The sequence below is a fragment of the Manacus vitellinus genome, unplaced genomic scaffold (genome assembly GCF_001715985.3).
Source record: "Manacus vitellinus isolate BGI_N305 unplaced genomic scaffold, ASM171598v3 scaffold_21_pilon, whole genome shotgun sequence".
Classification (NCBI taxonomy): Eukaryota; Metazoa; Chordata; class Aves; order Passeriformes; family Pipridae; genus Manacus; species Manacus vitellinus.
This window is the reverse complement of record NW_021939546.1, coordinates 788807-805232: the sequence shown is the minus strand read 5'-3', so window position 1 is coordinate 805232 and position 16426 is coordinate 788807. Positions and strand designations below refer to the sequence as shown.

At 36.8% G+C, this 16426-nt stretch overlaps 1 protein-coding gene across 1 annotated transcript in view; it reads left to right on the top strand.

Annotated features, from left to right (window-relative positions):
* The window catches only part of EPHX4 (epoxide hydrolase 4), a 19293-nt gene extending 2867 nt beyond the window's left edge, over positions 1–16426 (top strand). Inside the window, exons 2-7 of the mRNA XM_029959725.1 lie at positions 2333–2418; positions 5820–5977; positions 7999–8127; positions 10222–10325; positions 11361–11509; positions 15505–16426. Coding sequence (XP_029815585.1) covers positions 2333–2418; positions 5820–5977; positions 7999–8127; positions 10222–10325; positions 11361–11509; positions 15505–15739 — 861 coding nt within the window. The 3' untranslated portion in view covers positions 15740–16426. The remainder of the gene's footprint in view (positions 1–2332; positions 2419–5819; positions 5978–7998; positions 8128–10221; positions 10326–11360; positions 11510–15504) is intronic.

Sequence of the window (16426 nt, the reverse complement as noted above, 5' to 3'; positions counted from 1 at the left end):
TGGCCAGCCGCGCAGCAGAGTCGCAGGGAAAAACACAGAGTAAGAAACTAAGCGCTGTCCCTCAGGTTGTACAGTTAAAGCCACCACAGTTAATTTGGGTGCTTGTCTCAGGTCTCTACCTGCGATTTGCTCCTTTAAGAAATGTTCTAAATGAAGTTGTATTATCTAGATTTCTTTTGCAGCTATAGGTGAGCAAAGAATGCACAGCAAATTTTGTCAAGTGCTGTTTTTAATACCCTGTCCTCAGGGTTCTGTGCAGATGGTTTCTTGCCAGGCAGTACTAATATAAATCATTGAGCCTCATTTTCTTATGATTTGCTTGTCATCTTTTGCTAGCAGTGTGGACTTTTTTACTTGTATGACATTCTTATTTTCTTGTAGCACAGAGCAGTAAATTAATGGGCTGCTAGGGAAGTGAGAGGGGTGTGACAGTAATAGAAGAGCATTTGGGGGCAAATCAAATTACTGTCAATATGACAGTTGATCACTCATTTCAGGAAATAAACTCTTGCTCTTGGATAACAGTCTTGGATAACAGCAGGCTAATGGGGTTTTTTCCAAACACACATATCCTACAGATCTGATCAGATTTCAACAAAACAAAGAAAACAGTCCATTTCAGAAAAGATGGCAACATCCTATGTCTGTTTTGGGGGTGGAAAAATGGGGACAGAAAGCAGCAACTGAAAAGGTTAGATGGTTAGAGTTCGGGGGATGTAACATTTAAACTGCTGCTGTGTGAGTGGTGATTGAATTTGTATGAGTAAAGGGGATGTCCTTAAAAGCAACAAATAGATTAAAATAACAGCATTGAGGGTAAATCCCTAGAGGACACTAACTGAAAGAAGCAGCATGGAGGAGCGATTGCCCACTACTCATTAAACTGAGAAGAGAAACTGTGGAAGGAAATTGAGAAACTTCTACTTTTTTAAATGTAAAAGGATCAAAGGCAGAGTGATCTGGAGAACTGTACAGATGATGTAATGGTCCTAAAATTTGCTAGGAATTTATTTTACCTCTAAGGACTTCAAGTTCATTGGCATCCCAGAGGTGAAATATCAGTGTCATTTGGGGCAAAACTGAGCAAAAGTCCCTGTTATATCCATAGCAAGTATAAAAAATCCAAATAGTTCTCTCTTTGGAGCCCTTTTGAGAATCAGGATGTAAGTTAATTGTTTTGTAGCTGGTTAGTAACTTATCAGTGCTAAGATATCTCAGAACATTTGAAGCATTTTTGGCAATAAAACCTTTTTGTATGCATTTGTGATCTTTGCCCTGATATTAGCTCTTGATGTGCTGCAAAAGGCATGGGATTTTTCTTTCCTTTTTGAAATAGCAGAAACAGTGCAGGCTCTGACATTCATTCAGGAGCTGTACAACCTTTCTTCCTGCCATTTCCTTCATGTGACTTCTAAACAGTATTTTGTAAGCTAACTCCCAATTTCTGTAACTACTTCTGTGTCAGAATTCAGTAAAAACTCTGGGTCATAATCTCAGTTTGTTTAAATTCTACTGGATTTGACCTTGAGTCAGTGTAAGCTTGTGTACATCTATTCACTTCAATAGCATTCCAGTGTTCAGCCTCTGCAATAAGTAACTTGTCTGCTTGTAATTCTCATAAGACCCATTTTCTTAAAAGGTGCATCAAAACCAGTGACTACAGACAGTGCAGAAAGAACATTATAACATTAAGGCTTAATTTTCTGGAGTGAGTCTAAAACCTTGAATAGTAAAAACTAGCAAAAACTACTTGCTTTCTAGTTACTTAATTTTGATTGCTTTTTGTTCTGAAGAATCCATGCAGTCCTTTATCATGCCAGAATGCAATGTGATGGTTTTAAATAGTTGCATAACCTTACAAGCTAACTGAAAGATTGAAAGTGCATTTAAAGTATACTGAGTCTTGAAGTCTTTCTGTAAAGCACATGACTGGTGTCCACGTGAAAGCAAGGAGTTTGCTTTGACAGTAACCTGCATTTCCCAGTCAGGAAATTTCCCAGTCAGGAAATTTCCCAGTCAGGGCAGTGTCAGGAGCATTGTTGTGCTCATTGCTGGACCAGCACACACTCACACAGCCTGGCAGGTACCACAGATAGTTCTCCCTGGGGAAAGCTGTGGTGGCGAGGGTGTGGGATACTCAGCATTGCCAGCGTGTAGCACATACTGGCTCTCAGAAGCACAGAAGGCTTCAGCTTCAAAACTAATAATTTGATTTTTTTCAGCTGCAGTATATTGTTTCTTAGAATATTGTCTGAAACCATCATCATTCTCAAATCCCAGAATAGCAGTTTTATGCAGCAATAAAATTACACTTCTTTTTCTCTCATTTTAGGATTCAGGGTTACGATTCCACTATGTGGCTGCTGGAGAAAGGGGTAAACCACTGATGCTGCTACTTCATGGCTTTCCAGAATTCTGGTAAAACTCCCTACATGCTTTTCTTATATAAAAGAGGCTGCATAAGATACCCAAGAGCGAATATCTCAACCTAAATATCCCCAGTGTGATCCATTATACATGTTTATGAGTACTAACTAATGGCATGAAGTTTTAGTAGGCAATAAACCACGGAAACATTTTTTTAACTACAGCATCCACAAAAAATTCCTGCAGACTAACACAAACCAACCATCTTTTTTGCATTTTCAATTCACTTTTCCCCAGGTATGTACCCTTTTCTTCAAACTTTGGTGAGGAACTGCTCATTTTTAACAAATTTCCTCTTTGGATAGCACTTGTACTATATGGATAAACTTATGAATTATTGCAGAGGGTATTAAAATAAGGATAAGCAATATGGATTGCTCCGTTTATTAAAAATACTATACCTTAATTTTTAACTGAGGAAGGTGAAGAAGAACTATGAGTTCTATAGGCTATTGTGCAGCCTAATTTCAGAATGCTACTCAGGGAAAAAGATTCTATTATTAGTTCATCACAAGATGAATGATGAATCAAACACAATCCTAAATGTTTGTTTATAACAGTGAAAAGCAGTCATGTGTCTAATGATTTAACCAAAGGCTATCATTGTCAGGTTTAACTAGTGAAGCATGGCTTACAGAACTTGCTACCAAAAAACCAAGAAGGGAATAAAGGAAGTGCTAATGCCAGTAGTTCAGCAAGTTAAACGATCCTTTTTCCTTCCTAAACTCAGGTACGGAGCTAGGGTCCACTGTTGCAACTGTCATCTTTCAATTTGGACTAAGGTCATACCATGACAAACTGACCCAGGTAAAACAAAAGTCAGTTCTCTTCCCTTAGCAGCAATTTCCCATAGATACTAATGGCCTTGAGGATGATGGTAAAGAGTCATGTTTATGTTAAGGTAAATTTTCAAAGAAGTAGATTGTTCTAATAGTAAATTGCTATCTAAAATTATTAAAACTGCAAACTTTGATTGAAAGGACTGTTAGATGGAGCAGTGCATATTCTATGCAAACATTATGCATACCTTGCATAAAGCATATTCTAACAGAGGCAATGAGAGTGCAGCTGATTTCCCCTACAGGGGGAATGGAAAAATTAGCAGTTTACATACATATTCTACTGAGATCAAGTATATTACTTTTAAAAAGCAGTAGCCATTCTTACAGTTTAGAATGGTGAGTCATGCTATAAGTGATGGCTAATATATTATATTATCTGACCATTCAAAAATTATGAATAAAAAACCTGTTATACAGGTCACTGGGACCACCAGTAGCATAGTTCATATCACTGTTTTTAAAAAGAAGACTACATGCTATGCTAATAGTCTGTAAAACAGTTATGCTACAAATACTCAGGTTGGGTTGTTCATTCAATCAGCAAAGATTTTTTTATGCAGGAATAGTGATTGTTCTGAGAGCACAAGATAAAATAACCACAATTTAAGAGAGATTTAAAGCAGCATCGAATTTGTACTGTTTGTCTAGGAAAATAAAAAGGATATGATCCACAGTCAGAGTTCTTAATTGTAACAAATCCTCTGCCTTCAAATGTCTCAAGGTTATAAATAGGACAAATATAACCAAACAATACTGACCTTAGTGAGTGATAGAGAATGTCTGAACATGAAAGATCACTTAAGAATATAATGCACCAGAGCCACTTAGTGCTTTAGATGCATAAGAACTTGAAAATCAATACCAATGTTGTGGAAAGACAATAATAAAATATTTGAAATTGGGCATAATGGGTTGAGACAGCTGGGTACCTATAAGATCTGTGTGTGAGCTGCTAAATTTTGTACAACTCGCCTTTTAGAGAGAAAGGGATCAAAAAGTCTCAAAATAGTTTCTATGATTGAACCTTATGAACATAGAAGCATTCGCAACATTTCCAAATTCTCTTTGCAAAGCAGTTGTCCAATAGTTACATATCATATGTGGTAAAAGGATTTCTTCAAATATAAAACCTACCCATTTGGTAGGTCAGACATTTGGTGACTGATGGACTGTTGTGAAAACAGAAGATGAGGACAGCTCATAGACATCTTCTGAAAACAAAAATAGTTAATTTATTTATTTATGGGACTGGTTCTTTCTTCTTACTGAAGTACATAGAAAAGCTGCAACAGTTACCATGGCAAATTCAGCTTCCAAGTCGTTATATAATGCCTTTAAAAGATTCATTCCTGGAGATCTCAGCTAAACCTTATCTTTGCATTATATGGCACTGAAATGAAAATGTTTGACTGTTTTGATTATATGAATACAGATTTATATCATTGAGTGTACCTGTAATATTACTTAATATTACTAACAGGCTCAAGGCAAAGATCAAGTAGAAGAGCCAATGGTCTGATATAAACACTATTTGGATTAAGGTAGAATTCTGTGCATCACTGCTACAACCACTGATGATCCAAATGTTATATATCCTTTATCTGAGACTGTTGAAACAAGCAGAAATAAAAGCTACCACAGCAGGATACAGCCACTATTAAATATGCTGAGAAGGATTCATGTATCTCTCTATTATAGTGTAATATAAGGCCATGTGTGTCTTGGTACTAGCTATTCTGAAATTTATCTGGTTTCAGTAACAGCTGAAGGGCAAATAGTTCTTGCAGGATGAGACCCACCATTTTCTTGTTATTTTTGCTTCATAACACACATATAATCACTACATACTTTTACAGAATGAGGAATAGCCCAGGCCTTTGCCCAAGTTCTTAATTTTGTATGTCTTTTGATGTGTGTAATGTTATCACTCTTTTCCATAGAAACACAAGGAATGAAATATTTTGTATACCACCAACACATTGAGACAGCTTGTTCTGGAACAGTTCTGGTAGTAAAGAGACACAGATGAAATATAAATCCCACAAACTTTACCAAATTCATTTGTTATTAATTTAATTTCTTTCTTCAGGTTATTTAGTGTATGAATTATCTGGCATTGTTTTTCTGAATAAAAAAAAATCAACCATGCCTTGAGGCATGTTTCCCTGCTCCATCAAAATGTGTGTGTCAGTAAGTCAGTACTGTGTTATCCTTGGAGCCACAGTAACACAGATAGTTGTTGCTCTGGTTTATGCCTCCTTCCTTTGCTGCAAAGGGACTGTACCAGACTCCAGGAATTGTGGAAACACCCCAGCTCTGGCCAGGCCCCCTTTCTGGCAGCTGCACTTCCTTACTGGCAAATTCAAGAAGGGAACAGAAAACTACTGCAGCCACAAAGGACCATCAGCGTAGCACAGAAAGGAAAGGGAATCTCATTGCAAAGAAAGCCATGCTAATTTACCCTCAGTTATTTGGGTGCAAAAGCATTGAGTGCATTTTGATATCATACTGCTTGACCTTATAACTCCAACTTTTTTTCCTCTTTGTTAGGTATTCTTGGCGCCATCAATTGCGGGAATTTAAAAGTGAATATCGAGTGGTGGCCCTGGATTTGAGAGGTTATGGAGAAACAGATGCTCCTTCTCACAAAGAAAGTTACAAGTTAGATTGCCTGATAGCAGATATAAAGGACATTTTGGAATCTCTAGGTGCGTTACTAGAAGACAACCTACTTGACTCATAGATGACTTGATTTTCTAGCAAGAAAAACCCATAAAGATCCAGAACTGTTTTTTCTTAAACTGCAGTCTTTTTAATATATACACATCACAGATACATATAGGTATAAATCTAAGGATACTCGTATTTTATGGATTATTATAAATGAAAAAGGGTTGTTTTCTAATTATGATCTGTATGTCAGTATAAACAACAGGTAAAGATGATTTTTCCATCATGAGTTTAAAAAAAAATCTTTCCTATGTGCTATGAAATTCAGCAGTACAAACCTCTGGTCTTTATCCCTAAGAAAGTCTTTGCTCCTGGCATTTAGAGGATAATGTTTTGAATTAGCACTTCCAGAAAAAGAATTTAAATCAGGTGACATTTTTCTTGCACAAACAAGACAGAGTAAATATTGTGGGCTTTATAGAAATGATGAGAGTACATCTGCTGTATTAAAAAAAACCAAAAAAACTCTCCCAAAATACTACTCCTGCACAGTAGTCAGTTCTCCAGAGCTGAATCGCTCTCTTACACAACAGAGAGAAGAGAAGAACAGAAGGGAGAACAAGGGACATGCAAATACCCAGTGTAATGGTCTAGAGCCAAAGTGAGCCTGCAAAATCTGCCCCTCCAGTTCAGTTTGAATTGTCGCTGTTTGGGCGATAAATTGTAACACCTGGTGAAGGGTATTTCCTACCAATAGCAACACAAGGGGTTAGATTGTCATTCTCTGAGTCATTTTAATTCCCTGGATACTCCAGTGATGGTGAAATCACTTACTTCATTTCATATGAAGAAATAGTAAAGCAGTGATTCCAGTTCTGAGGTTTGAATTTAGAATTTGCTTTGCTTGTGATGTTTGAGCATTGTCAAAAGATTGGGCAGGCAGTCCCCACACTGTGTTTACATTTTCCAGCCTTTGCTGGTTTTGTTAATCTCCACAGTAATGCCGTGGTTATGCTTGAGAAGTGCTCTCAGCATAATTCAATTTCATAGGGATTTAAAATTTTTTTGATAAAGTATTTCAGAGGCTTGTTATCTTTGTTCTAACCCTAAGTTAAATTCTTTTGGAGAACTTGATTATATCAAAAGTGCTCCAAAAGGTTTATATTCAAGAGGGTTTATAAGGTGCTTTGACAACTCTGTCCAAATTTTATGTCAGAATTCCAGAAATCTTGGCTTTTATATGTTTCATTTGCAGTGTATGTGCTCAGTGTTCCAATCCTCAGTGAGGAGGGTGGTGGTATCTGACACTACAGTGTGTGTTCCAGCAGTGCTTAAAGAAGGAATAGTTAGACTTTCAAAAATTCGGTCGTTATCCCACATGACCCTTTTATTGCTGCTAAATACCATTTTTGTTGATGGAAGAATAAGTATGTGAATGTCAACAACTTTAAAAATTGCCAACACAACAGCTTATGGAGAAAAGCTGTGGGCCTACTAAGTACATATATAGGTGTGCATATATATGCTGTGTATATGGCTATGAAGAATAATGCCCACTTTTTGCATAATGGTGGTGTTGAGTGCTTAGATAACCACCCATATTCAGAGAAATTCATGAGGATTAGTTTTGTTCAGGAGGGGCTTAGCAGATCGCTCCATCTTTTTGTCTGCAGTTTCAAACTCCAAACTCTCTAAACATGACAAATGTACATGCATTATAATGACTGCAATTGAACTGTCTGTCTGACCCTGTACTGGCCAAGATGTAAACTGGGTGGCAGTCTGGATACTGAGTGACTTTAGGTTGACATGGAGGTAGTACAGTTAAAGTTTAATGAAATCCAATTAAACAATTTTAAATATTTGTACATTTTTAAAGTATACCAGTGGACTATTTTTTCTGACCATTAGTAATGGAAGCAGGGCAGTACTGAAGTTACATTAATAAATGTGCTGAACCACCTATTTTGTGCAATAATGAAATCATTATTGTATGTGATAATTTCTATGGATACTAATTCCATTGAAATAAAAGCATGTATCTGTGTTTATGTGGTAGGATACAACAAGTGTGTGTTGATTGGCCATGACTGGGGAGGAATGATCGCTTGGTTAGTGGCTATTTGTTACCCTGAAATGGTGACTAAGCTCATTGTGGTAAATTTCCCTCATCCTTCTGTATTTACAGGTGAGTTTTACAGTAGTCTTTGTTAATTCAAAGTATCTGCACTTCCACTACGATTATGTTTGCTTTGAGAACCAACTACCTGCCCTGTTAGATGTTCAGTAGATAAGCTGCCAGTACTCCATGCTTCTCACAATCTGGGCTGTATTTTATGAAGTATCATTTTATAATGTATTTTATCGAGTATCTGACTTTTGGAAATAAATTTATTGTAGGAAGTTGGGAGTGCTTGCAACAAAATTTACTGACTTTTTTAGTAAACCTTGAAGGTCCACAAACATAATTTTCGAACACATGAATCTGTTTTGTTCCGCTTTGGCAGGATAAAATTCCCTGAAGAGAGGGGTGTGTATTGTATTACACTTTGGTTAAGGCCTCACTGCACTATTAAATCTGCATAAACCAGCCTTTGTATAAATGTGACTCAGACATTAGAATTAAATCCCAATTTAGGTGACAAGCAATAATTTGATCTGGTACAATATTCATCAGAAGACAACAGCCTTCCAGGCTACTTACTAGATGCTACTATACTAGTACTAGTACTAGTACTCTTACTAGATGTACTAGTACTGAGCTGAAACAAGGACTGAGGTGCACTAGCAGAATTTGTTGTGTGATAGACTTTGTCTACTACCCAGAATTACAAAACATTTCATAGGGATTATATCAACATTCCATAATGAAAATGAAAGTAGTATCTCCCTAATTTCAATTTTTTCAATTGCTGGCCTTACCCATTTCCATTTAACAAATCACCTCATTTCCCTAGAAATAGCTAAGAATATTCAGTGCAGCTTTAATTTTCATTTCAGTTGAATATAAATCAGACCTTACACCACTGTAGAATCAGAACCATCCACATATGTTGTTCTCACAGTGTTTTTGGGCACCTTTCTAAGATACTAAAGAACATTTTGTCAGGTAGTAAAGCCACACTTACCCCAGGAGAGGTCTGTTCATCACATGAGGAAGTAGGAGCTTTTTGCAGTATTTTCTCTGACAGCAGGAGCCAGGCTGTGGAGACAATTACATTTTATTACAGTATTTGTTTGCATATTTGTTGAAGTACAAAATCTGCTCTGCAGCTTGATAAATTCTCCCTAGATCAAATTTGTTCTACTGTGGGTTAAATGAAAATATACAGTTTATAAATAGTGGAGAAAAGTAAAGTTAGCAGTGATGGTCTAGCAAGGAAAAATATAATGCGTAATGCAATTTAAGAACGTGTAAGATATGAACGTTTAGAAGATAGCTGACACTTCAATTTACATTGGTTTAAACCCCATTTTTATTCATTGTCAGAATTAATATTTCAGAGATACCTCCTGTGTTGGGAATGCAGTTTTACCTTCCTGAATTTGCACCTGTAAAGAATAAGTTCTAGAATTCCTAGTACCTGTACACATTGTGTGCTTGCTTTGAGGAAGTTAGATATTTGAATGTCAGTGTTGGCTCTTGCAACTCACTGAAGATATAAATTTACAATTTTTAAAAAAGAGTTAATGCATGTCTGTATCCTTTTCTTTTGTTATATATGCTCCAGTATCTTTTCAAATTACTTTAAAAAATCTTTAAAAAGTGACTCTATATAACCTTGATTACGGTCCTTGAAATTGCCAAGTAGACAACTGCTAGAAAAAATCTGTACTTCTGTGAACAAGAGTGATGCAGTCTTTAGAATGTCAGTGGATCATCATTTCTGTGCATCACATCATTGACGAGAGAAATACTGAAATATTTTTATTTATGCCCTTTATTCCACATCTGTGAAAAAAATGCTTTGGACTAGCTACACACATAGATCTCTAAGTGAAAACCTATAATTCGATTAAACTCCCCAATGCTGCTGTCCTCACTTAATCTTTGGCAAACTTTTGTTTTGCTGGCTGTTTATATTAACATTTACAAAAGAACTATGTTTTAATGGCCACACCATATATTTACTCCTGAAACAATAATCATCTTTTGTCACATAGCATGCTTTAATGTAATATTTTTAAAACATTCCTTTAAGTTTAAAAAATAGTAATATTAACAGTAATTTTGTTTGAGTCATCAGTTTTTATTTTTAATTCATGGGCATTTTTGTTTCAGAATACATTCTACGACATCCATCACAATTGATTAAATCTGGTTACTACTTCTTTTTCCAAATGCCATGGTTTCCTGAATTCATGTTTACTCTAAATGATTTCAAGGTGAGCAAATTGAATGCTCTTGTTTATATATTTAACAGTGAGTAATAGAATTGCCACCTACATTGATCCCTTCTGATGTAGTTCTAATTACAGGAAAAAATATGGAGCTTTCTGATTTTTCTTCTTAAGCTTTACATAAAGTAGGATATAAGTACATAGAGTTACTGAGATTAACTCTTGCACTTCTGGGAGGTGTTCAGGCACATAGTTTTAACCTCCAGCACTGCAGTGCATTACTCCACCTAGAGAGTCAGCTGGTTTTACTTGTGCCCATAACACTGGGACATGGTGCCTGTGGAACTCCTGCTGACTTATCTGAAGCTCCCATGGGCAGTGGGACATTCTCTTACCTCTTAGAGCCTGCTGCAGGGCAGGTAGACTGGGAGTCTGGCCATCACATTCAGCCAGGTGATTAATTCTGCCTGAGGAACCAAGGCCAGCACTTTGTATAACCTTAAAAACCAAGTGCAAGCACATAGAAAGGGACAAAGTAGCTGCAGACATATGCCTCCTACATGCAAACAGCCCAGTGCAGAGCTCCCAGTGCTGCATGCACACAGGGCACAGCCAGCTGGGGAGGTCATGAATCATCCTCCCTCCAGCCCTGTCACCTACTGGGGTCCATCTCAAAAAAAAAAGTATGTGCCCGCGCTTGCCTTTGCCTTTCATAGGTGGCAGGTCAGGATGCAGAATTCAGTAACTGGGTAGGGTAATATTGGCATTTGTCTGTACTTGATTATTCTGAAGTAAGTTACACTAGAAATAAGTTAACCATGTGCTTTACACATAGCTCTCTAAAAAAACATTTGAACCCTTTGTTGTATGTTCTCTCCCCCTGTTCAGTCACAGAAGGGAGTGATAGAGTGGCTTTGGTGGGTACCTGGCATCCAGCCAGGGTCAACCCACTACAACTCTGAACATAAACAAATTTATAAATATGTATAAGTAGATTTTAGAAAGATATGTCCTGTTGAAGGAGAGAAAACACCTTTTCTAGCTATCTTAGGTAATAGCTTTTTATTCTTCCTTTTGTAGGTTCTGAAAAGTTTATTTACCAGTCAGGCCACTGGAATTGGAAGGAAAGGCTGCAGATTAACAGCAGAAGATATCGAAGCTTATCTGTATGTCTTTTCACAACCTGGAGCACTAACAGGACCCATTAACCATTACAGGACTATTTTCAGGTCAGTATAACATTCTCAAACAGAGGAAAATATTTCTGAGAGTCCCCTGGAGCCCAAAAATGTTACTGCGGCTCCTGCCGCGGAGGCAGAGGGGGAGAACGGCAGCTCTGTTTCCGAAGCCTCCCCAGGTGCCGGGTGCAGGCACGGTAAGGCAGGTGAGGCCTCATGTGTTCTGTGTGGTGTCCATACAAAACAGTAAAACAACCAGAGTGCAGATAAGGAAAATTTTTGTTTCAAAATCTAATAAAGCGAAGACCCTCCCTCATACACAGCACCCATGGCAATTCCATAAATCTATCTCTTAATAACACTTAAAAATTACCATCAATTAATTGTTTGCATTACAATACATATTAAGTAATTATAATATCTATCAAGAGCTTACTATTAGATAATACTACTAGATAATACGGCATCCAAGTACGTGACCCTCACTTGTAACTTTACAAAACTATGTCTGACACCCCCTTTTTACCTACCAAAAACATGGCCAGAAGGGCTTTAACTCTGTATACTCTACTTATAGAGCTAACTTGAAGGACTGTATCAAGAAGAGTGGTGTTGAACTTGTTTTTCCTTTACTGTCCAGTCTTCAGCAGTGATAAACGTCCTGCATGCTTCTCTAGCACAAGACCAACTTCCCAATATTCTTTAAAATGACCATTCCCTTCTTTCCCTAAACTCAGGTAGTAGATGTTTGAGGCAGATTAACTTTTCATTTCCCCTGATGCAAATTTAGTACCACCTTTAATGCTTTCTGTGCCATCCATGCTGTCACTGTCAGGAGAGCAATCAGCAGGGAAATACTGCGAGGAAAACAAGGATCCGAGCTAGTTGCTGTCTTGTACAGGCTAAGAGACAAAACTGGAAGGAGAAAGTGGAAAGACAACACCAAGCATGGATGACAGTGGGCAATAAATGAGATGGCCCTGCTGGAAACAGCACACTTAGTTAAAGCTACGCAGAGAGCAGTCGATGACATCAGCTGGGCTGTCCAAGGGCGCTGGAGCTGTGTGGCTGCACAGCCGCTCCCGGCCCGGCAGCTGCTCTGCAGGAGCCCCGGGGAAGGGCTAATGAGGAGCTGGAGAGGCGAGAGCGCCCGGAGCCCTGTTGGTTACGTTGGGCACAGCACCTCGCATCACTGAGCGTGCACATTAACCAGATGCTCCTCTGACAGCAACAGTGACATGCCTGTGATAGCTGAATGGCTGTGGGACTCAGATGAAACAAATCTTTGATATGTTTAAACTATTTCAGGCCTTTTCGGGCTCAAAAAAAGTCTAGTATCAGTTATTAATCAGAAAGTATCTTCAGAGCTGTTAATTCCTCTGTGTGTTTTGTGTGTATGTTTGTGCAGTGTTCACTTTATTTTTCTAATGAAAGTATACCTGAAAGGAATTCAGAGAATTTTATTTTAGCTGCTGTCAGCCACGATGCAGAAGGCTTTGGACTGGAAAGAAAAGATTAGTCTTCAGCTCATTCAGTTCTTGCCACCAATTCTGATGGTCACACTTTGTCACACCTTACAGGATGTGAATTCTTAAATACTAAAACTGGATTGAAATTTTCCCTTTCTCTCATATGAGTTGTTAAGCAGCACTTGGATGCTAATGACTTGTATTCACCACAACTCCCAGTGGGCTGGTACTGGTGACCTACATGTTAAAGGTTACCAACTCATTACTATCCATTTAGAGTTTCATTCTTCAGAGCTTGATTTTTCTGGAAAATTATTTCCAAATAGATGATTGAAATAACCTACTTTCATCCTTCACCAACACATCCTTTTATAAATAGCACAGCAGCCATTCCCTTCACTATACTTTAGATTCAAACACTTTGAGAATAAAAATCATAAAGCTTTTCTGTCATGCTTGGTTAAGAGAGACAGGTACAGAGCTGGAGCTTGAATTTCTTCTGATATGCTATATTTTTAGAAAATGGCATTAGTTCTCTTATAGCAGTTAAGAAGTACTTCACTATTTGTTTACAGAAAAGCTGTATAACAATGCTGTATGAAGGTTTGAGTTTGTTTTTCAAAGATTTTAACACTTAAGGAGTGGAACTTCTTTCTAAATGTGATATCCGCTTGTTAATTGTTATTAAAGGCAATTTCTAGAAATTTCAGGCAAAATACAATTTCCCATATTCCAGACTGAAAAGACATACAGTGTAGCTCATAGGCAGTGAAAAATGACAGGTTGTTTATGTATGCAGCATGTGTAAAAAAGCCTGGTAGGTTTTTTTATCTAAGTAAGTCAGGCTACAAGTCTTGCAAGGCACAAAATAGGAAACCCTACAGTAGTGAAAACACCACACTTAAATAGTGAAAAGATCCAGGATACTGCATTTTAAAGGTAAAAAGGTTAGTCTAAATGCACTGAATGAGATCATCAGATTATCAGTTTTTAAAACTGGTACTATGAATAAGCTATGGTTCAGTGGCTGAGGTCAGGGTGTTTGCAAAATGAGATTTAAATTTACTGGAAAAAAGGAATTTTAAGAGTTTTCCTAATTCATCAATCAAAATGAAATTAAATTATCACTGAAAGTGATCTTTTATTAACATTTTTTGACATAATGTGTAAGTAGAGGAAGAACGTCTTCAAAGCCTCCACTTCTTTGTCTTATTTTAAACTAATACAAGTCATCTTCTTTGTCTTTTCCTCTTTACAGAGTATAATCTCTTAACTAACTCCTAAGGTTAAAACTAGTACTTAAGTATGTCATAAAAGTTTGTACAGAAAATCTTTTTTATACATTACTGGTTTAAAATATTCCTATTTGTGCATTAATATAACCAAGGTTTGTATCTGATCAGATGGAGTCTGTTTTGAATTGTCACAGTCTGTTACTATATGTGACTAAAATTAAGCAATTCAATCTTAGATAAATTTTTCAGCATCTCTGAAACAGATGTGCTGGAATAAATTTGGGTGGGTTAATGGTGAAATAGTCTTTACTTTCTAGTTACTTGCATCTTTCTTAATACGTGTAATATAAGGTAATATTTATTAAATATTCAATTCTAAAAAATTGTATTTAAAAAATAATCTTTTTACTGAAAGTTTAAGTAGGTCATTGTGATAGTATCATGTTTATTATAGTTTTACTTTCTAAGGGCTTTTCTTCAAAGTGTTCTTCAAATGTCTTATAATGTATTTATCCTTAAACACTTTCTAGTCTGACAAAACTCTGGGTTGTGATGTTGCAGTTTTAGAGAGATTATGACTTCATGAAAAGTAAATCTTTAAGAAACAGTTTTCCTTCACTGCATGCAAAAGATGTAGGTATGTAAGTCCTAGGCCTTCAAAAAACACTGTGGTGCTTTGTAAAGGGAACTCTGAAGCATTTTGAATGTTGCATGAATTTCATAAAGTGAATGTAACCGAATTCAGTTCAGCATTTCAGACATCAATGTTCTATAGAACATCTTATTTTACAAATATTTTTATTTTCAGCTGTACTCTATGATATTTAATTTTTAATAGGTCTGAAACACTCTAGCTGGTATCTTCCATAATATCCAGCAATGGCAGCCTGCCATTTGCTGGGCACATATTTTTCAGTAAGGTAGTTTGGCTGGTGTGCAGTAAATAATGCAGGTTCAGAAACTTGCCATTTATCAACCAAGGGAAAGCAAGTGACCTACAAAATTCTGGCCATGTTGTTCCACATTCCCTTTTACAGAGGTCATGGGGCTCCTGAGCTGTGCTGAAGCATCTTTCATGTTCCAAAAATGAGACCTCTGTTGCAATCAACTGCTGATTAGAGACCTGTTACAGTAAAAGTACCTTCTAACAATTTCACCATCCTTAAAACAATTAAAGAATTTAAAGTCACAGCGTTTTCTTGGTATTGTAGGAGATATCTTGAAACTTAGAAAGTCTGCAATGAGATTCACTGCATTGATTTCAAAAGCTATGTTGACTAAAACGTGTCATAATGATTTTTTGTTAAAATAAGACCTAACTAGGTGTGTTTTATTTTTAAAGCTGCCTACCTCTGCAGCACCACGAAGTCATCATGCCAACCCTGCTGTTATGGGGAGAAAGAGATGCATTTATGGAAGTTGAGATGGCAGAAATTACAAGGATTTATGTTAAAAATCATTTCAGATTAACTATTTTGTCTGAAGCCAGTCATTGGCTCCAGCAGGATCAACCTGACATAGTGAACAAGTTGATATGGACCTTTCTTAAGGAAGAGACAAAAAGAAAAAGAGAATGACCGTACATGTTTTAAGAGGTCTACGTAAAAGCTCTTCAGATTTAAAACCTAATTGTTATCAGGGCCATATTTCCAGCCTGCCTTCTATTTTGAGCTCTGTTAGAGAAAAGTGTTTTCATTGTACTGTATATTTGGACACTAATGTTACAGCTAAAAGAAGTGAATTTGAGAATATATGATACCAACATTGGTTTTACCTGTACACTTGTATTTTGCACATAAAAACACCTGCCTTAAGATACATATGTATTTGTACAGAAAGAAAATCATGGAAAGTTGCTTGGTTTTGTTTTTTCTCTTGCTTTACGGTTTTAATGTGTGGTGCCTTTTACAAATTTATAATGAAACAATGGAGTGGTGCCATACTGAAGAAAGTCACGAGTTTTCATTCTAGATTTGCCTGAATTTTTTTAATGTATTTTACCATTAAACAGTAACTAACTCTTTTTATCTATATTTTAGCATACTGAACGATTGAAAATTTTCTGGGGTACGTTTCTAGTCTTTAAGTGAATAATGATACGTATCTTGTTGTATTGTTGAATGCAGCTGCTTTGTGCAATGTGTTTTTCTTTCTTGACTAAAAAATGGGAAATCTGTACACTCAACATGTCTGAACAAGAAAAATGGAAAATTAAGATATAACATGTATCAAATCCACCTCTGTCTAATAAAATGCAACATACA